At 48.0% G+C, this 22,513-nt stretch overlaps 1 protein-coding gene across 2 annotated transcripts in view; it reads left to right on the top strand.

The window, feature by feature from the left end:
- The window catches only part of pcxa (pyruvate carboxylase a), a 54,536-nt gene that overhangs the window by 6,883 nt on the left and 25,140 nt on the right, over nt 1-22,513 (top strand). For both annotated transcript variants that reach the window (XM_084698860.1, XM_084698861.1), the window contains exons 8-10: nt 4,142-4,260; nt 8,693-8,855; nt 17,717-17,899. In XM_084698860.1, the coding sequence (XP_084554986.1) occupies nt 4,142-4,260; nt 8,693-8,855; nt 17,717-17,899 (465 nt within the window). The remainder of the gene's footprint in view (nt 1-4,141; nt 4,261-8,692; nt 8,856-17,716; nt 17,900-22,513) is intronic.

Raw genomic sequence — 22,513 nt, 5'->3', positions numbered from 1 at the left:
CCGGAATGATTACACACTGCGAAATACAGTTAAAGGAGTTTGTTCAAAGGCTCTTTGTGTCCTTCAGAGAATAAACAAGCAGCATTACTGTGATTGACAGTTGAGAAGCGTTCTCTGTGTCATTTATAAATGCCTTGGATGCCAATCAAACCTCTCTTGGTTACATCCTGTTCTTCATACTCGCGGTCTGAAAACAAGAACAATTCGATTTGGATGTGTGTGGAAGGCATAAAGGACAGGGCCTTAAAGTATAAAGATTTTATTTTCAACATGAATGATTTCTCTCTCTTTCTATGCTATTGTGCACAGAGAGGCTCTGTGACAGGGATGACATTCTTCAGAAGAAAATACTGGAGTGTAAAAAGGGATTTGGGGAAAACGGAATAGCAGGAATTTAGCAGGGAAAAAAGGCCTCAAGGGATATAGACGGGATCAAAGCAAGACTTTAGCTGTAATTAAAGCAGCTGTTATTTGATTTCCACCTGCTGGTGAAGCAGAGACCCACTAGATGGCAGTGTTGAGCTGCATAGGTGGGGCCCACTGCCTCAAGCAACAGTGAGACTGCCACTCCCACAAACAATAATGAACAATTTACTGTGGTGTCATGTAAATACAGTTTCTGTCTGTCTTGATTGCAATCAAGAAGGGACCCTGTTTATTGTTTGTTGAAAATAATTACATTTATCTCTGAAGAATTACTGAATTAGTATCTGTTGCATCTTGAGATATCCCCTTACAGCTGGGTAAAGCAGCTAATGAGATTGAGAGAAAGACTGACGGTCTCCAATGCTCCTCAATGTCTCCGAAGTGCTTGGCTTCCGACTGTCTTATTCAGTGTTTCTAATCATTCAGTGTGTGTGTATAAATGCTGATATACATAACTGGAAACGTATAACAGAGAGAGGGGAAAACAACTTTCATGGAGAACTGGAGGACCCTTGTGAACAAGCCCTAGTTTCTTTGGCAGGAAGGTCCATGTGTCCACCCTGGGTCTCAGGGACGCTGCTGGGCCCAGTCTCCCGCTCCATCTGCCATGTCAATCGTTTAACAGACTGGGATGTACGAGTGCATTAGTGTGTGTGTGTGGGGAAATTGGTGGGTTGGTAGGATGGGAGGCTTTTGAGAGGCCTGTGTTTGTGTGTGTGTGTGTGTTAGAGAGCGAGGGAGAATGGGAATGAGGGAGGAGAGGGGGGATGGGGAGGTGTGTGAGAAAGGGAGAGCTGGGGGGGAGGAGGGGGGGGGGAGAGTAGAGGAATGAAGGGAAAAGGGAACGGGTGTGAGGGAAGCAGAGAATTGAGAGTTCTCGTCCCATCTGTTCGGTCATATGGCAGATATGAGATGAAGACGATCTGAAATCTGGGGATAACATTTGGAGATACGCTTGCAGTGTCAGAAACTAAACCTGCCACCGGCCTGATTACACAAACTCACATTCTGTTTACCTGTTCCTACTCTCGACCGAGAGCTGGTTCTGGATTGACCTTTCCCCTCTACCGATCAACGTTTCTCCTATAGTCTCCACGGTCGGCAGGGTCTTGGGTTTACTTCATGTGATTGCTTGTTCTGCTGCATGATAGACCGGTTCAGTAGTCTGGGATTACGTTATCATAGCTCCAATTCTCAGCAAACCTCGGTTTCTGTCAGAGGGGTCCCAGAGTGACGCGAGTTGAAACAAAATATGACTGTAGCAATCAGTGTGGGTTACCAAGCTTGGAAGATTGGTGTGAGTTTTCCCTGGGAGATGCCTGCTGGTACACGTTCAGTGTTGACTGACTCTGAGGGTTATCTTTGGGTTATCACTCCTGCATCGTTATGCTATCCATGGAGGTCAGACTGTGAGCTTGCTTAGACAGATTACTCTGTTGCAAAGGTTAGTGTGCCAGTGGATGAAGGTTGGTTATTGTTAGATGTTTTTTTTTTTTTTTTTTTATAGATGCTTCCCCCCCCCCCAAAAAAAAAAAACCTATTTGCCAACATCACCAAGCCTTGCTGCTAATGAAAAGTATGAAAGGGGCTTTTTTTGTCATGGGAATATATAAAATGATCTATTTTACTTTTGCGTAGATATTTGAGTGCAAGTCCATGATGTTGTTGTGTGCTGGAGCCAGGCCTGTTTCTCAGTCGATGGTTTTCCCTTCTTCGGTTATACCGTCCATGCTGAACTCTCTCAAGGTCGGTGTAATTCAGAGGCTTAGCGAATCCCTGAACCCGCTGAATCAAATGCTCATTGAATAGACCCAAGGAAACTCGAACTGAGAGCTTATTTATAAAAAAAAGGTCAAATAAAACAAGAATTCCATATGGCGGCCCCCCCCCCAAAAAAAACTCAACACCATCACCAATTTATTATGTTTTATGGCGCCGGTCTCCATGGTGACGGCAGCCGTATCCAGAGATGATTTAAACACAGGTGGGGTTCACAGCCTTGACGGAGTCTTTCTTCCTCTTGTTCACACACGCTCTCACTCACTCCCGTTCTCGTTACTTTGCCCTCCGAGCTCCATTCAGTCGAAAAACAAATGTTTGTTTCCAGATTCAGTCTTCAGTGACACACCAGAACCACTTTGAAATAGCCAGTACAGGTTGGAGATATACATACCCTTAAGGATGACTTTTTATTTATTTATAACATTTTCTCCGATGTTTTTCCATCTCGGTGCTTTCCTTTTCTGGTCCTCCCTCCCTCTCGTCAATCTCTCACACTTTCGATTCGTCTCTCTCTTTTTACCTGTGTGCGGTTCTGTCTGTTCTCCTTGCCTGCTGATCAAAGCTCTGTCCAGACTGTCTTCAAGGGCCCTGTGGTGCTGGAAACCAACACCCCAGCCGCCCTGCTAATGCCTTCCACATCACACCATTTCGTTAAAAGGCGTGTGAATAGCTTGCATACAAAACCCGTCTTGAAATAAATCAAAAAAAAAAAAAAAAAAAAAAGCTTTATTTGGAGAGTAAATACAGAGCCAAGCACACTTGATGGCTTTCCATCTACTGAAATAGACTGACATTTGGTGTAGCGATTGCCATAAGCCCTTTTGGCGAACAGCATAAATACACCATGTGTCCTTGTGCTCGGTTCCATATTTATGTCGTGTGATCTGATGTTGCTTGACGGATCTCTCCTCGTTTACGCCGATTCACATTGGGGGAATGTGAATGGATGACTGTCTCCTTGGCAGAGATGAGGGGGGGGGTTTGGAGCGAGGGATGAGTCTGATGACTTGGATGAGACGTGTGATTGTTGGCTGGTGTCGTCTCCAGTCCTGGGGCAATGTGGACTAGAACTTGCCCTGCTGGCTCCCTGGAAGTTCAGTGACAGCTGCCATGACTACAGACAACACTGACATGAGAGATATTGTGTGTAGTTTCCTAAACACTTCATAAACCATAACTTAACCACAGTGTAGTGTCCACTGACCTTAGCTGTTATCACACACTTTGGCATTCCTTTCATCTTCCTGCGTAATGCCATTGAGTTGTTCCTCAACTCCTGTTTGTAAAAATGACCCGTTCAGCCTCAACGATATCAGCAAAGTCACTCAGAGGCGCCTGGGCCAGAAAACAGAAATCTTTGAAAGATAAGGGTATAAAAATAGATGCCAACAGGTGTTCGCTATTACAAGCAAGCAGGGACAGAGACGATCAGTTTTCTCCAGAAGGATCCCCAACATCAGGAAAGAGGACAGCTGTGCCTAAAAGGGTCAACTGCATTGTCAGCATGACCCCTGACCTCAGGCACTGAAGTTTCATGCTTGGCACTGATGTCCATTTGCTCAGGCTTGTAGAGGATTAAATGGGCCCCGACATCTGGCCCACAATTTACTTGGCGTTGATCACAGTAGGAATGCAAGACGATACAATAGGAATAAATTATGTGAATGATTAATGTGAAAGAATACAATAGCTGATATACTGATTTGGATTAGCATAAGCACCTGAGGAAATCAAGTTTTCTCCCACACAGCTGCAGATGTAGTTAGTAAATCAAGATTATAATCATTTGGTCTGTAAATCACCTGTGCTTTTAGGCCATAAAAGATTTCACGAGGCAAATTTATTTTGAGCAGAAACTTTTATCCAAAGGGAGACAAATGGTTAACCATATTGCCGTTTCTGACTATCATGTTTTGCTGTGCTCTGTCTGCAGGTGGGCTATGAGAACGCAGGGACTGTGGAGTTCCTGGTGGATAAACATGGCCGCTACTACTTCATCGAGGTCAACTCCCGCCTACAGGTGGAACACACTGTGACCGAGCAGATCACTGAGTGAGTGACAGCTTATACCTGCCGTTGCCTAGAAACCCCTCTCCTCTCACAACACCCAGCGTTCGTCGCACATCCTGGAAAACCCTTTCCATGGGTTAAGATTAGCCCAGTGAAACAGTGGATCAATATAATGGTATATTTAAGGCAGGCAGTAAGTAATCTCTCTTGTTAATGAGGTTTTATGGGTGTTGCCATGGCTGTGTCGGTTGAGTTTGGGTTGTGGTGGTCATTTGAACTTTGTCTTCCAAGGCTTTTCAAAAGCCATAAAAATGCCCAAATAAATCGTCCGTTTTTTTTGTATATAAATATGATAGACGGTTGATCTAGATATGTGCTTCACTTTGACAAGTGATCGATGCGGTTTAATGTCATTTGTTATTTGGATTGTTGTGGGATATGTCTGAGGTGATGAATATAAGTTAATACACCTTGACTCATGTATTTTCAGACAGTTGCCAGACTGTAGGGGCACTGGAACAAAACGTTAGCGGTCTAGTGTGCCAGGCTACTGACAACCTGCACGGCCATCGCACCTGTCTGCCCAAGTTCTCACCTTCCTGTTCAGTTGCGCTCGTGTTCCAGAATACACCTGTCAGTTCCGTGTCTGGTCTGCTGTGCCAGGGGCCATCTGCCTTGTTGCTGTTGTACCAGTGTGCACCTGCCTGTCGTGTACAGTGTTTGGTGAGTGTGTCTGCTTGCTGCGCTCGTCCATTAGATCCAGAATGCCGGAGGGGTAAACATGGGCTCCAACTCTCCATGTTTCATTTGCATCCATACTGCCAATTTAATTTGATATTTTTACCATCATATTCAGTGTGGGGGACCTAAGTCTAGTTTGGGGTGATTGGTAGTTGGGGTGATTGCCCCCCCCCCCCCTTAAACTCAGGGAACACATTGCTCGATGTTGTTGTCCTCGATGTTGATATGTTGATGTTGGCTGTTGATATGGCTGACCACTGCTCTTGCCTCCCCTTGGAGGAGAGAGAGCCAGGAGGGAAGGGAGAAGTTAGGAGAGAATTTCTTCAGTGGACACGTCAGTGTTCTGGTGTTGCCACTCTACACGCATGCGTATCGTTGTATGAATAATAAAAATGTATTCCTAAGTAATCCAATCCAGTGATCTGTGATTGTTTGTGCACTTACCCACACAACAATAAAGCACTTGAAACGCTGCCGGTGTTTCCTCTTTGCCAGAATGATTGAGTGAAGTGGTGCTAAGCGGGAGTGCCTGTCAGTGTTTGCGTTGTACAATCTGAAGCACAAGTGCATCTGTGATAACATGCATCGACTGCTACATGCCAGTGTGCTGTTGTCAAGTCATGTGTGCAGGTGGGCTTGCTGTGAGTGTGCCTGAAACCTGCGGCAAGGTGACATACACACCGGCTTTGTTACAGGCCCCTCTGAGACGGGAGACGTTCAAGGATTTCATTCGATCATTAAACGGCCTTGTTATGGTTTGGGCATGTGTGTACGCAGCCAGATGGATCTCTGTGTGCGTTTGTTGTTGTTCGTTTTGCTCCTGCTACTGACTTCTGGGCCTCTCTATTTGTGCGTGTCTGCCCCTGTGGAAGGAATGGAGCTTCATTCATTATAAATGTCCATCGTGTTGCATGAAATTGAAACTGTCAGGCGGCAATTGGCATTTTGCAGGAGCCCCGTTCTGAATGATTGGGTGTAGAAATGCACATGACTGTAATGCACTTGATTCTGATTTAGAAACGTCTAAAGGGGCATGTTTGCCAGATGCCACAGGTGCCTTTTTATTTATTTAAATATAAATATATGCATATATATTTATTTATTTTCTTCACCTCCTGATATCTGGACTCTGCCCAAGTGTATTTGGATAACGGTCTTGCAGTACACCCCAGAGTTGTATCATGACTTTCAATTGGTCAAAGCGATTTAGCATAATTGACAATTCCCCTATGCGAGGGGCAGAGCATTAAAACCATTAGAAGCAGCCTATCATGTATTCCTACATTTAATCTCTTAACGGGATAAATCTGCAACATGCTTTTAATGTCATTGCAAGCAGCTTAATGGATTTCTCATTTTTAGCTTGCGTTGAGATGCTATTTTTTTTTGTTTCATAACCATCTTAATTGATGTAAAGTCCTTTTGAAACCTGTCTTACAGGCCATTATGTAACAGAGGCTGCACCTAATGGTGAATTATCTAGTTTACCTTGTTCATGTCCTCCTCACTGCAGGGAAGTCATTACAATTCTCTCAGCATTAAGCCTATTCCGTACTTCCCACTGTCCTGGGAAGGGGTGATCAGATGGCTGAGCGGTTAAGGAGTCAGACTATTAATCAGAAGGTTGGTTCGTTTCCCGGCCATGCCAAATGACATTGTGTCCTTGGGAAAGGCACTTCACCCTACTTGCCTCGGGGGGGAACGTCCTTGTACTTACTGTAAGTCGCTCTGGATAAGAGCGTCTGCTGAATGACCACATGTAAATGTTGTGTGTGTGTGTGTGCTCTCTGACCCTGTAATGGCTTTCTAATCACCGGGTTGTGGCTAGATTGCAGCTGTGCATTTGTTCATCCTCTGCAAGAAATTAGGGAGGAGAAGGGCCTTAGGAGGATGAGACGGGTGGCTTTATAACTGGCAGGGAAAGAAGATGGAGCTGGTGGCTGAGTAGGAGGCTGGTTCCCACATGACCTGGCAGGCTGCCAGGCTGAGATGATGGAGAGATGAGAGCCGTGTTTTCCTCAGTGGAAGTATTGCTGAGGAGCGATGGAGGGGCGTTATATCCTGCGACACGTTCAGACTGGCACCTTGTTTGTTACCTGTAGTCAGCAATTAAGGTGGAATAGGAAGTTGAACTGAATTCTCTCTCACGTCTTTCTCTTCTCTGTGTCTCCTAGTTTGTTTGGTTTTCTCCCTACATCTATTTCACCAACTCTCTCTTTCTTGCCACACACACACACACACACACACACACACACACACACAGCTCATATCCCAGCTTTTGGTTTTGTGCAATGCAGTCTCTGCCTGCTCAGCTCCTGTTCTCCTTTTCTCTGTTCTGTTGTTTTTATTCCCCAATCTCTTTGTTCTCACTACCGCCCTAAAAACAGTTGGAAGCGTTGGAGACGTCAGCAGGAGAACATCAGTAGACTCTGAGGAGGCAGCAGGGAGAGGGGGAGAAAGTGACGGGTTGTCACGACTGATGTGTGTGTGTGTGTGTTTGTTCTACCTAACAGTGTAGCTGGATATTGGCTAATCTTGCATAGAAGAATGCCTGTTTTGATTATGAAAAATGCTCAAAATTAATTGAGAATTTCTCCTCCAATCTGAAAGTGATGTCTAGTGAGTCTACTGGCTTTGGTTAGAGCTAAACCTAACAGACAGGAGATAACTGTCTAGAATTATCCTCTTTCTACCCCAGAATTTATAGTGCCAAAATAGGGTCTGTAAATTTTGCCCAAATAATGAGTTGTAGTCGGGCATCACTGGGTACTGGTGAACTGCTACGGACAGGCAGTTGGATGCGGCATCGGCAAGATAAAATGCTTGCAGGTCTGTCATTCCTTTTATTATGCGTGTGTGTGTGTGTGTGTGTGTGTGTGTGTGTGTGTGTGTGTGTGTGTGTTTTACCAAAAATTAATGGGGTGAGGGGGGGGGGTGGAGCAACTTGGATACGTTACTTCTTCTTTAGATACTTCAGGAGTGGAGTTACTGATTAACAGTAAAACTAGATGTTCTTACTCTTTGTTCTTGGGGCTTCAGGGCACAAAACATGGTTGCATTATTAAAAAAACAAACGCCATTTAATAGGACTTTTGTTATTTGAATACCAATTTGTGTTATTGAGGTTGGAACTTGTGCCCTGTAGCATCACTTTCATGTTCCTGCAGTCAGTTTAACAGACAAACAACGCTTTCATTCAATTGTTTTAGCGGAAAAACATTTCTATGGCATACATAAAAATCTACCAGTCTGTTGCTGTGATGTATGCGAGTTCCTGGCAACTTTTCACGTCTTTGCGGACGTGGATTAGATTTGTATTCCTGTCAGAGTCCGTCTGTCAGTCTGGCCCGGTGCTGGCCTGGGTCCCTCTGGGCTGCAGACTGTAGTCTGGGCTGAATGGGTGTCAGTTATCTCTTACCCCTAGGACCCACTCTCTTCGCTCTGTTCCCCTCGAGTTGAACCAAGCTTTTCTTTCACTTCCCTCTCTCAGGGTGCATGTGTGTGTGTGTGTGTGTGCGTCCTGATTCCATCAGAGAATATTTTCCGGCAGGGGAGAAACTTGTGAACTGTTATCTCAAAATCAGAGCTGTGAATGTCGATGGGCTTTAAGATTGATGTGTTTGCCGAAAATAACATTAATGTTAGCGTGATCAAGCATGCCTGTTTCAATGGACATTGAACATGAGTATTACAATGTGTTCTCCATCTCTTTCCCCAACCCCCCCCCCCCCAGTGTGGACCTTGTGCACGCCCAGCTGCGTGTGTGTGAGGGCCGCAGCCTGCCCGAGCTGGGCCTCAAACAGGACAAGATCCGGATCAACGGCTTCGCCATCCAGTGCCGCGTCACCACCGAGGACCCCGCCCGAGGCTTCCAGCCCGACACCGGCCGCCTGGAGGTAGGCTTTTCTCCAGGCAGCTGCCTACCCCCCCTCACCTCCACCTTTCTCTGACTGTTACTCCCCCTCCCCGGCCCAGTCTAACCCAGGGTTGGGGTCTTTAGAGTATGGGGGTGTTTGTGTTTTGTAGTTGCTCGAAACCAACACTGTTCTCACAGGACAGTGCAACACAAAAATAATTTCCTCAGGCTTTTGTCGATTCATAATACTGCTCAGATTCATATTCGATCCCGCCCCCTGGCCACGACTGAGAAACGCAGACCTTGAATCAGACCTTGAAATCAATCATTTAAACATAACACGCTCCCCACACATTCATTAAAACTGCAGCTGAGGTTAGTTTGGGTTACCACTAGTGATTTTTATTTTTTTTCCCCTGAATGTTGTAGGAGCTGTAGCTCTAAACTGCACCAAAGCTGATCAGAGAGGAGCGCGTACAGACATGCTAATACCTGCCCTCGTGTCTGCCTCTGTCTGCCTCTCTCTGCCTCTGTCTGCCTCTGTCTATGGGCCTCTCTCCTTTGGTCGTCGATGTTTGTTCCCAGTGAGGCAGGGCATCGCTGGGTCACATTCAAAGAGCTGCTGTGTGGAAGCCACTGCCAAAATGGATAATAAATTAGAGGAATAGATGAATAACACCATAATGCACACATGCGTTCACACAAACCACACCCCCCCAGTGATTTCTCTCAAGGTTTGAGAAACACTTGCCACACAGTGTCCCCCCCCCTGTAGTGTAGAGGATCAGTGTTACAAACCTGGAATTCAATCATTTTTAGAATAAAAATGATGATTTCTGCATTCACTGTTTCCCACCTGTGCACAAGCTACAAAGGATGTACGACGCAACGGTTTCATGCAGAGCTCTTAGGACATTAAACATGTTGGTCTAACGGCAGACATGTCTAAACCCCCATTTGATACAGTCGTGTATGACATGAAGTGTTGTCGATAGAAATAAACAACTCTGGCGTCAAAGCGATGATGGAATTCTCTCTCCGTGGTTCTTCTTCGATAAGGAGAAATCAGAGAATCAGACTTGAAATTGTTATGACTTCAAACACTTCCACTAGCCCCCTTGACCCCTGGCAGAATCGAAAGAGAGAGAGAGAGAGAGAGAGAGAGAGAGAGAGAGAGAGAGAGAGAGAGAGAGAGAGAGAGAGAGAGAGAGAGAGAGAGAGAGAGAGAGAGAGAGAGAGAGAGAGAGAGAGAGAGAGAGAGAGAGAGAGAGAGAGAGAGAGAGAGAGAGAGAGAGAGAGAGAGAGAGAGAGAGAGAGAGAGAGAGAGAGAGAGAGAGAGAGAGAGAGAGAGAGAGAGAGAGAGAGAGAGAGAGAGAGAGAGAGAGAGAGAGAGAGAGAGAGAGAGAGAGAGAGAGAGAGAGAGAGAGAGAGAGAGAGAGAGAGAGAGAGAGAGAGAGAGAGAGAGAGAGAGAGAGAGAGAGAGAGAGAGAGAGAGAGAGAGAGAGAGAGAGAGAGAGAGAGAGAGAGAGAGAGAGAGAGAGAGAGAGAGAGAGAGAGAGAGAGAGAGAGAGAGAGAGAGAGAGAGAGAGAGAGAGAGAGAGAGAGAGAGAGAGAGAGAGAGAGAGAGAGAGAGAGAGAGAGAGAGAGAGAGAGAGAGAGAGAGAGAGAGAGAGAGAGAGAGAGAGAGAGAGAGAGAGAGAGAGAGAGAGAGAGAGAGAGAGAGAGAGAGAGAGAGAGAGAGAGAGAGAGAGAGAGAGAGAGAGAGAGAGAGAGAGAGAGAGAGAGAGAGAGAGAGAGAGAGAGAGAGAGAGAGAGAGAGAGAGAGAGAGAGAGAGAGAGAGAGAGAGAGAGAGAGAGAGAGAGAGAGAGAGAGAGAGAGAGAGAGAGAGAGAGAGAGAGAGAGAGAGAGAGAGAGAGAGAGAGAGAGAGAGAGAGAGAGAGAGAGAGAGAGAGAGAGAGAGAGAGAGAGAGAGAGAGAGAGAGAGAGAGAGAGAGAGAGAGAGAGAGAGATGAAGACGGCAAATTGAATAGGCCCTGACCTCTACTGTGTTTGAAGCCGTGCGAGGTGAGGAGAAGGGAGCAGTGCGAACAAGATAGGGGAAGTGACTGCTTTCAGACGTGCAGGAAGACTGTTGCCCTTTTAACGAGGAGGAAGAGTGCGTTCACGCTACTGGACATGCCCACGTAGGCCTCACCGCGCTCCAGGTCATGGCGTGCGCCTCTCTCATCTTCCTTGATTACCTGGTCGTGACTTTGATGCCTCTCGCTCCGGGCAGGTAGTCAATGAACAGTCCCGAAATGTGAAAATTACATTTTGAAATCCCGACAGGAGAACCTTCATGTGCCAAGATCATCTTGAGTTAAAGACACATGCTGTCTCTGAGCTCCTTTGTGCATGTCCTCAATCAATGATATGACTTTGTATTTCTCCAGGGCTGATCAATAGTCGGATTGACCGGCCCTCTTCCAATACCTTTGTCCAGTCTTGTTCTATATGTTTATTTCCATTGAACAGTTGGGAGGGCTCATGTTTACTTGACTGTTTATTGTGCACTGGTAGCTGAGATGTGATTACTGTGCGCCATGCCTGATCTGTGCCTGGTAAATACAGCCTGTTCGTTAACTGAGAAAACCAATATGGATATAATGACCATACATTTGATTTATATAGCAAGCAAGTATTTTCCATATGCACTATTTCCATGTCGCTTTGGATAAAAGTGTCTGCTAAACAAATCAAATGTAATGTTCTCTGCTGCAAGGTTAAATCTTTACATATGCTGAGTTATATTACACTGGGACAGGGTTTTTGGTGTTTGTCAGCTTGAAGGAGCTTTGCAGGAAAATAATACAGTTTAGCTTTTATTGCCTGTACTTTGGAGTGAGCAGCCAAGGAGGAATAAAGAATTTAAGCAGTTTAATTTTGTGTCCTTGTTCACAATGGTTGTGAGAAAGTGCAATGATACTTGTGAACAATTGCTTCCTACGAGGACAACAGGTTTGTGCTGGGCCAGGAGCAGGCTGAGCCCTGCTCTAAACAGGCAGTGTGGTGGCGGTGGTGCCCTGCTCTAAACAGGCAGTGTGGTGGCGGTGGTGCCCTGCTCTAAACAGGCAGTGTGGTGGTGGTGGTGCCCTGCTCTAAACATGCAGTGTGTGGTGGTGGTGCCCTGCTCTAAACAGGCAGTGTGGTGGTGGTGGTGCCCTGCTCTAAACATGCAGGGTGGTGGTGGTGGTGCCCTGCTCTAAACATGCAGTGTGGTGGTGGTGGTGCCCTGCTCTAAACAGGCAGTGTGGTGCAGTGCTGCTGTTGGTTGTTGGCTGCTCAGTAGATGTTCTTGGCTGGAGATGCAGGAGCGTTCAGGACCTCTGTGGTCCTCTGGGTCCTCTGTTCTCCTCTGGGTTCAGCAGCACTACAGACCATCTGCCAAACAGACGAGATGGTGCCAGCAGAGGACTCATTACTATTTCACTATGGTTTCGTTGTTTAAAATGATTTTTTTTACACAAAATGCATCAGGTCATGCTTCGTGTGTGTGTGTGTGGAGGGGGGGGGCTGGGGCTGTGCATTATTTATTTAGCAGTTACATTATTGTGGAAGCAGTTGAGTCAAGATGGTGTCTTAACCAACTACTGCTGCCAACTGGTGCTGCTCCAGGGCACAAGGAACTGAGACCTCCACCCACACTACCCTCAGTCAACTCAAGCACTTCCACTCCCTCTCCTCAACCACCACCCTGACCTTTCCCAGTCCTCGTCCCTGCAGTTCCACAGCATGGGGAACATCCTGCCTCTGAGCCACCGCCAGCAGCTCCTGGTTACCAGGGATGGGAACAACCGCCTCTGACCAACACCCCTGCTAGCTGTTCAGGGGCTGGGCATCACCCCTGGCCCTTGGTAAACACCGAGCGTGCCACCCAGGGACCGTTAGTGGCCACGGCTGCCCTAATCACCTTGTCGTCGTTGCGAAAAGATTTATGTTAAAAGCGTTGGATTCAGACCGAGGTGTTGTTTTTGTTTACCCTCGCCTCCGTTTCACTGCGGTTGTTTATTCCGCCCCGCTCTGTTGAATCGGTAGGTCCACCGTTAAATGTGATAAATTGCCCTAATCGTGAGGATGTCGGGGAACGGCTTTACTCGCCGTGTTTCTGTGCCTGGAGATCGGCGCGGGGGGAGGCTGGAAAGCCGACTGCAGACACGTTCAATGCCCTCCCCTGAGGACCCTGAGTCCTGGTGTTGTCTGGGCCTCTATTGGTTCCTAGTAAGCTGTGTTACTGACTGAACTCAAGCTGCTGAGCTGATGCCGGGGGAAAATAGGGGAATTACTGATTTAAAAAGATGTTTTGTAGTTTAGTTGCTTAGCTGCTTCAATATAGATTTTCTTGCTGTGGAGGAAGTTTTATTTATTTGTTTTATTTATTTTTCTCCTATTTTGGCTCTCATACACCTGTTCAGTTAAAGCTGTGCGTCAGTAGATTCTCAGAGAAACTGTTGTGAAATCAGCCATGTAGCAACTGATTCGATTTCCATTTCCGAGTTGTCAGCCCATTCCTGTTTTTAGTTAGAAGGCTAGACTGCATGCAAGCTCCTAATGAAGAGACACTCATAGAAAAATCCATTATGTGTCTAAAACCAGTCCTTTTCATGTGGCCTTGTTCTTAATGTCCACTTAGACAAGCGTGGCGCAACAGGAAAAGGCCCAACTGTGGTAGAGAGGAAACTCAATATCTTCACCGTCATGTAACCAAACCCACACATGCTGCCCGAAATGGGGGGGAAAATTTCCCATTTGCTGATATGGTAAAAATGGATATCATTACCCATCTTGTCTCACCTCTGGTTCTGCACCTAATAAAACCCATCCTCTTTAACTATGATGGACATTCTATTCCTTATGAAAAATCCCCATATCGCTATGCGGCTGTATCTATTTTGGAGGTAATAAAATCATACCACTGTCTCAGCCGTTTTGTAACCCATACCCATCTCCCCATGTTCTCTGGTATTATTTTCCTAGCTGCTCCTCGTATCTCTCCTCGCTCCTGCGTCCTTGGGTTTCCATTCTCTCCATTCCTATTACTCTTTCTCTCCTTCACTTATCCTTTCTGCTCCTTTTTTTTTTTTTTTACGGTTTCTAATTTTCAATTTCTGTTTTGCTCTCCAGCTCTTATCTTCCTACACTCTTTGTTACTTTGTTTTTCTCCTTTCCTCTCTGTCTCTCTCTCTCTCTCGCTCTCTCTCTCGCTCTCTCTCTCGCTCTCTCTCTCGCTCTCTCTCTCGCTCTCTCTCTCGCTCTCTCTCTCGCTCTCTCTCTCTCTCTCTCTCTCTCTCTCTCTCCCTCTCTCCCTCTCTCCCTCTCTCCCTCTCTCTCTCTTTCTCTCTTTCTCTCTCTTTCTCTCTCTCCCTCTCTCTCTCTCCCCCTCTCTCCCCTCTCTCTCTCTGTTCGTCTTCCCATCTATCTTGCTCTTGCTGTCTGATGCATTACTATTAAACAGGCTTCCTCCTTCTCCTGATTTTTTTTTTCTCTCTCTTTGCTTGACTTTTTCCTTTTGCGAATGAAATTCAATCCCTCCCTCTCCTGTGTTTTTCTTTGTATCTTATGTTTGTTTTAGTTTTTCTCACTCTCCTCTCTGCATTGTATCCATGTCCCCCCTTTCGGTTTGTGTTCTCTTGTCCTCTCGACACCCCCTGTACCTGGGCCGCCCCGCCTGGCCTCACATCCCTCATCCCCACAGACAGCCCTCCTACCCTCCCCGACTCTCTAATGGACACTAATAAGACTGCATGACGCACCCACCCACCTTTATCATTTTTTTTTTTCTCTCCGTATTCCAGCCGGGCCCTCTCTCCCTCCTTCCAGGGATCGTGGCTCTCTGGTGTTCCCTCTAAGTTACAGCCGAGCCCAAACCTAATTAACAGTTACGTTAGCTGCTGAACCAGGCCGACAGGTGCTGAGTCCTGCCCCCCCCCCCCCCCCCTCAGGCGTGGAGCCGTCTCCTGTCAGACGGTTGCAGGAGCCGGCGCTCGTCTTCCTACTGTCTTGTGTTGGCTGCTGTTAAGAGCGGTGTGTTTGTACAGTGTGTTCTCCTGCCTCTACCCTGAATAATTCAAGCTAATGTCACTTTCCTCTGCCTCGGAAGTCGCAAATGTTACGGGAACATGTCCACTAAAGTGTGTGTGTGTGTGTGTGTACTGTGTTCTTCCTGATGTCCTCGTTTCTCAACAGCAGCTGAGGACGCAGTGGTGTCAGAGATTTATTTTTATTTTTTTCAACTTTTATGTGGACAGAAACTTCCAGAAATAAGCACTCTTGGCGGGAGATGATTTATTTGTATCCGTGTATTTATGTTACTGCTGTTAATGTCAGACCAAGAAGGAAATCAACACATCAAATGTAATTCATTAATTATTCGTTAGTTTATAAGTTATTTATAAAAGGAAGAAACCAAACAGAATCCACTGAAGTTGTAGAGTAAATCCATCCTTTGGTCTTTGCTGACCATTGTAAGTTGGTAGTTAGTTGTAGCTTGTTAGAGGGGTCATTGCAAGGTTTCTGGAGAGGAGTTGGGGGGCGGCGGGAGGGGGGGGGGGGTGGAAGAGGGGGGCAGGGGGGGGCAGGGGGCAGTTAGACGTTAGTTGTACTGAGCTGCTAAAACACGTGCTGAACACAGCGGCAAGGTGTAATGCCCTCCTCAGGAGAGCCCTAGAGCAGAACCTGCCTCCCAGCCCCTGTAATGCTTTTTCCAATTCTCTGTAGTGTGGACGAACTCGCCTTTCAACTTGTCAAATTGACGTGAGCGTTTGAAGTCCGGCTTGAGTGCTGGAGCCAGTGAGGGTGGGCGGGGAGGGGCGGATGGATGTAGACCGGGCTTTCCACCCGTGCTTCTCTGTTTGGGAATCGATATGTGGAAGGGGTTTAGAGAGGTCCAGGTGCAGGGCAGATTCCGAGGAGCGTTTGACAGGGAGGGGGGGGAGGGGGGAGGGGGGGGGGATCAGTGGAGGTGGGGTGACCTACTTTTGGAAGAAGCTGTCGAGCCTAACGAAAGGATGGGAGGGGGAATGTATTGGCAGGCCGCCATCTTTATTCACCCTGTTGCCTTGGCGACAAAGGTTGACTCGTCACACTCTAGATCAAAAATGAGTGTTTGTTCCCTGTGTGCCTCTCGCTCGCTTCTTTCTCTGTCCTTCTCGCTCTCTGTCTCTCTCTCTGTCTCTCTCTCTGTCTCTCTCGTGTGTGTCTCTCTCGGTCCCTCCATCTCTCTCTCTGTCTCTCTCTGTCTCTCTCTGTCTCTCTCTCTCTGTGTCTCTCTGTGTCTCTCTCTCTGTGTCTCTCTCTCTGTCTCTCTCTCTCTCTGTGTCTCTCTCTCTGTGTCTCTCTGTCTCTCTCGTCTCTCCCTGTGCCCCCTCCTTCCCTGTCTCTCATAACGCTGCTCTCTCAGACCACAGGAGCCGTCATCCCTGATCCTTTCATTCTCACGTCTGTTCACCTTCGCCACACGAAACTACAGGAAGTCGCCGTTCCATGGCCTGCCAACTGCCAATGTCAGTCAGCGTAGCAGGGAGGGCTGAGATTCAATCCGTCCCTGCAGACGCGTCACCTCCATTAGGCCTCACCGTGTGCCTGGAAGATTGAAGCTCTTGTCAAGGCGTTCGCCGAAATGAAAACCTGCACTTTAAGTGACCCTAGGGAGGGGAATGTGAGAAAGTTATCTGGGGTGTAGCAGCGCGGTGGTGGGGGGGGCTGATCAGACGCGCTCCTCGCGGCCCGCGCCTCGCGGCGTGACGACAGCAGGGGTGTGGAAGGCGCGCTCAGTGGGCAGGGGGTGGTTTATTGGGATGCGATTCCTCGCCGTGCTGGATGTTCTGGGGTCGTGTGAGATCGTCCTCCCTGTAGTGTCTCTCACACACACACACACACACACACACACATTCTCACAGAGGGTGAGCAGGGTTAACTGTGCTTTAATCCCTGTGTGTGGAGGGAGATGGACGGGGGAGAGAGGGGCTTGAGGCAGTAGGATGAGAAGCTCACCCTTATTGTAGACCTTACTGGGATTTGTGCAAGCTGTATTAATTGTGATGTGGTCCTGAATTAATCTAGCTTTTCCTTCCCCTCTCTCGTTCCGTCTCCCCTCTCTCCCTCTGTCTGGATCGGTGTCTCTCCACCCTCCCCTCTCTCCTTCTGTCTGGATCGGTGTCTCTCTCCACCCTCCCCTCTCTCCCTCTGTCTGGATCGGTGTCTCTCCACCCTCCCCTCTCTCTGGTATATGCTATTCCTGTAAAAGACATCTCTCTGTGCAGCAGCACTCATACTGTAACAAGGAGCTGCTGGGTTCAGCAGTAGTTAGACCCCCCGCTGGCTCTGAGGGGTGGGAGTGGGCTCTGGACCTCTATTGTCTTCTCTCTTTGATCTCCCCCCGTAACCGTGCCAACGCCTCCCTCCCAAGGTGCACGTCAGCCTTTTCATTTCCCTCCCTTCGTAACGGGAGTTGGAAGTCCTGTCCTGTCCTTTTGATCGAAAAAATTACCTCAATCAAATTGGCCTTGGTGTAAAATATGCCTTTGAATCTTAATTGGTTGGGGAAATGATGACCGTTAATGGATACGAGCTAATTAAAGCTCAGCTGGGCTGTGGAGAGGGGGTCGGTAGGCCTCAGCTGGGACTGGGGTGACGTTAACACCCAGAACCAGGCATTTGAGCTGGGGTGTTTGACAAGTGGTAAGACTGTTTATGGCTCGTTTGTGTTGCTGGATGAGATAAGAAAGTGTGCTTTCTTTTGTGATCCAGACTTGATAAGTCTAGTTTGTGTGTGTGTGTGTGTTGAGTCCTGCACAGGTGGGCTTCCGTTAGGACAGTACCCATCTCCTCCTTCATCCCTCTCTCCTCTCCTCCTCTGTCTGCAGGTCTTCCGTAGCGGCGAGGGCATGGGTATCCGCCTGGACAGCGCGTCGGCCTTCCAAGGGGCAGTCATCTCGCCACACTACGACTCCCTGCTGGTCAAGGTCATCGCCAGCGGTAACGACCTGCCCGCCGCCGCCGCCAAGATGAACCGGGCGCTGGCGGAGTTCCGCGTGCGCGGGGTCAAGGTGAGGTGGCCTAACCACGTCACAAGACAGGTGCTGGTCCATGGGTGCGTCATGGAACATCCATCATCACGTCGACCTCATCCTTCCTGTGAAGACAGGACGACGATGATGAATGAAGGCCTTATGTGATTCCCAGATGTATCCAGTCATCAAGAAAATATAGTGGCTTCAGTGTGAACCACCATTTTAAAAAAAGTGCTTAAGGTGCACCTTTTGGTAAAAGCTCACTTTTGGCTTTCCCTATAACACTCTTAGCTGCTACAGTGGCGCTGGTCAAAGATGAGTTGAGCACAAGATCCTTAGTAAGGGGAAAGTGGCACAGTGGAAAATGCTGAAATTGGCATGTCTGGAGAGAGAGAGAGAGAGAGAGAGAGATGGAGGGCGAGCTAGAGAGAGTGAGAGAGATGGAGAGGAGCGCTTCAGAAAGACACAAAGGGTAAGGGGGAGAGAGGAAATGGGAGAGAGCTGGAGGATAACCGAGGATGAGGGGGAGAGCTCCTGAAAGGGGTGAGCGGAGAGGCTAAGTGAACAGTAGGAAGGGGAAGCGTATGGTCCAGGCTTCTCATCCGAGTAGCCTCTGATGAAAACACAGGTCTGATTAGACCTGGTTCTGGCTTCCACAGAAGCCGAGGGCTCCACATCCTCCAGGAGAACAGGGAAGGAGATGTTCTCTTATCTGCCGGCCGCTGCCCCTCGTGACACGGCTGTGGTGGAACACAAACGCTTATTGAAAAGCAGGAAGTCTTTTTGATCTCCCTCTCTTGTCGCATGTCCTTTTTTAAATGGCAGCGTTGAAAACGGTCAATAATTTAGTAGCAACGGGAGCGAGAAGCTAATTATCGTTTGCGTGTGACGAGAGTGAAAGCTTGAAAGTCTGACAGATGAAGATGAAGCCATGCTTTTGAGGGACTGATTAAAGAGGAGGAGGGTATGGGACAAAGCACATCAAGTTGTTTTAACTGCATTGTCAATAACAACATATTTTCATCAGAGAGCTATGTGACAATCACGTTTAGCTTGGTGCTGTCTGACTGTTGCTGTCTGACAGTAAAAAACCTCAAAGCAGTTTAGTTTGGTACAGCCCTGAAAAGGGTCTCTATTTAGGCCCATGTATGACATTGTTTAGCAGAAAGAAGAGGCATTTCTGTGTGGAATGGATCAAATGTGCATCGCTGTGCCGCCTGTCTAAATATCAAGGCCAATGTCATCATCAGATCATTAAGACCTGCTGTTTCATCAACACATTCCACTCTTCATTATCTTCTGGCCTCTCCTGCTCTCTCTCTCTCTCTCTCTCTCTGTCTCTCTCTCTCTCTGTCTCTCTGTCTCTCTCTCCTCACTTATCTCATCTCGCTCTGTCTCCCTCCTTCCTGCTCTCCCCATCTCAGTATCACAGTCTGTCCACCCTCTCCGGTCATTGCCCTCTGCAGCCCCCAAGGTATGTTGTTGGCATGATGATTTGCAACGGCAGCACTCTGTTGAAATCTCCCAGCCCTTCTCTCTGCAGTCCTCCAGGATGGCTTTCAGCAGCTCCCTCTGTGACAGCACAGACTGGGCTGCTGGCTGGTTATCACCTCAAGGTGGCTCAGCCACTCTAAATCTGGGAATCCACTCCTCCTCTTCCTCCCTCTTTCTCCCTGTCTCCCTCGCGCATGTTTAATTAATCGTTCTCTCCCTTAACTGAACCACACTCCTGTCTCCCTCCCTCCCCCCCCTGCTCCTGCCTCAGTCCCTCCCTCCCTCATCTGTCAAACCCCTCCTTCCCTTCCTCCCTTCCTCCTCTGTTGAACCCCTCCTTCCCTTCCTCCCTTCCTCCCTCCCTCATCTGTCAAACCCCTCCTTCCCTTCCTTCCTTCCTCCTCTGTTGAACCCCTCTCACACTGTTTTCCCAGCAGGGGGATGGGGGGGGGGGGAGGGGGAGCTGAACCTCCCATCTTCAAATAGCTGATTTATTTAGTTCTTGATGCCACAAGAGATTTAATTACCTGTTCAAATAAGAGTAGAAGTTCTCTTCCTCGCTCGCTCCCTCCTCCGCCTGGCAGAGCTACTGACTCACGATGGAGACATTTCTTTTGTGTCTGGCTCCTGGAAAATTCTGTGTCATACAGTTTGTAGGTTTGACCTTTCTGTCTTAATGCCCGCGTGCACATACACACGTGCACGCTAGTGTAGTGCTTGTGAGTACTTTGAAGCCCTAATCTGTTATTAAGTGTACCCCTGCTATTGAGCGGTGAACAGCAAAGGAGAGTGGTGGGATGGAGATGAGTAGGAGGACACTTACAGATGATCTGCTTCCTTCTCAGGATAGGCAATGATGGTACTTGCGTCCCTTCCGGCTCCGATTAACACATTCAACACGTGACTATCATTCACGGATATATATGTATATAAAAATGTCCTCAGTAATTTGGGCTTTTAAAGCTTTTGATGTACATTTAAAAGGGGAGTTGAGAATGTGTAGGAAAGATTTCACAGCTGTGACGTTTATTGTCATTACACATCCTCCTGTTTTTTTTCTACCCACTTATCCCTGTTCTTCAACCCCTTACACCCTCCCTCACACCCCCCGCCCCCTCACTCTCACCCGCTCAATCCTTTCCTCTCACACCCTCGCACCCCCCCCCCACTTCACATGTCGCACTCCAGGTACCAGGCCCCCTCGTCTCTCTCTCTCCAGAGAGAGATGAGGCCTTTGTAGGGCCGGGATACCAAACAAACAAGGATTCCAACTCAGTGTACAGTAGAGTCTTAATGGCCACTTAAACATTCATATGAGTCATTTAACTCAATGAGTGTTTTTGAGGGGGTCAGAGCTATTATCTCTTTCTGTCTCTCTTTTTCTCTACTTCTCACTACCTACCTCTTTCTCTTTAACCTCCTCTTTCACTCACTTTACCCCTTTCTCTTTCCGTCTCTCCCTTCCTCAGTCACTTTTTCCTCGTTTGCTTGCTATTCATCACTCTGTATTTCTCTCTCGCCATCTGACTCTATCTCTTATGAGATACAGTGAGCTCAAGTAATAATGTGCCACCATCATACCTTTCTTGGCTTCCCTTCAAGAGAAAATGTTACTAGAATTGTAATACTCCACATAGTTTGACACCAGTGAGGAAGAGATTCAGTCGAAGATTACAAACGGGCTGTGTTCCGTTTGGATGAAAATGTTTAGTGTGCCGCAGACACCCACACAGCTCATCGTAATGAAGGCTAGTGTGTGGTAGGGAGGGAGAGGGAGGGAGGGAGGGAGGGAGGGAGGGAGAGGGAGGGAGGGATGGAGAGAGAGAGGGAGGGATGGAGAGGGAGAGAGAGAGGGGGAGGGAGGGAGAGGGAGGGAGAGCTGGAGAATCCTGTGATTAGAATACAAATCTGCAGCGTATGAAGTATTGGATGTCTTGTCCTTGTAAATTACTTGAGCGCTTTTTTTTCCCCCGGTATAGAGAGGGAGTGGGATCACCTTGGCCCTTTCATCTGAGTGAGGCGAATAACCTCAAATCTCCCCCTCCCGGCCTCAATCTCTTGGTGGGGCGATAAGCGAGGCTTTCCGCTGCAGAATGGGATAGAGGCCAGTCATCCAGGCGGAGGGTGGAGGAGGGGAATGAAAGGAGACCGGGGAAGGGACCCGCGTTTTCAAATGCTGGATAGTGGGGCCGTCAGCCATTTTACTGCTTGAACTCCTTTTGAACTGGTCTCTTGAACTGAACTCTCTATAGGGTAAAACAGGCTTCAAGCCAGTCTGGACCAATTAGGTTGGGGGAGATTGGGGAGGTGGCAGGTAGGGTGTGAAGAGGGTTCCGGTGGTTTACCTTGTCTAGATCTCTCGTGTTAACTGGATTTGTCGGCATGTGATGCAAACAGTCGATGCTGAACTGCTGGTCAGTGAATGCAGCTGTGTGTGGGGTGTGTGTACGCGCGAGTGTGAGATCAGCATTTTTTTAATTGGACAAACGAGGGCAGCAGTTTGCCACCGGCGACCGAAGGAAATGTCTGCCCTTACTTCTCTCTTACACCGCGTCTCTCCCTCACTGCTGCTAACCCATATGTGCAAGTAGGAATCCGGTTGTGTCGCACTGCTTCGCACTAATTAGACTCTCAGAAGGCAGTCTGAGGGAACAGATACCTCTGGAAAGGGTTTGATATGACACAAGATGTATCATTTAGCCTTTCCGCTACCCATCCGTCCTGTCTCGTCTCCCTGTCTACCCCCTCCTCTTTCTCTCCCTCCATCTCCCCCACCCCCTCGTCTCCCTGTCTACCCCCTCCTCTTTCTCTCCCTCCATCTCCCCCACCCCCTCGTCTCCCTGTCTACCCCCTCCTCTTTCTCTCCCATCTCCCCCACCCCCTCGTCTCCCTGTCTACCCCCTCCTCTTTCTCTCCCATCTCCCCCACCCCCTCGTCTCCCTCCATCTCCTCTTAGACAAACAGTGCTGCTACTGTAGATAGCATGCATCCTGCTCGTACTCACCAAGCGGTGACACATCTCCACAGTGTACGTGGTGACTCACTAGGCCCCTGCTCTAGTCGTGCATTCACAGACTGACACATTGGCATCGAATAGATTGTTGCTTTATTTACTGTAGTAATTCACCATCAATTGTTTGATTTAATCTTGTTGGA

Source organism: Hypomesus nipponensis, chromosome 5 (genome assembly GCF_054491055.1).
Source record: "Hypomesus nipponensis isolate SF chromosome 5, ASM5449105v1, whole genome shotgun sequence".
NCBI classification, from domain to species: domain Eukaryota; kingdom Metazoa; phylum Chordata; class Actinopteri; order Osmeriformes; family Osmeridae; genus Hypomesus; species Hypomesus nipponensis.
This window is presented reverse-complemented; position numbering and strand designations above follow the sequence as displayed.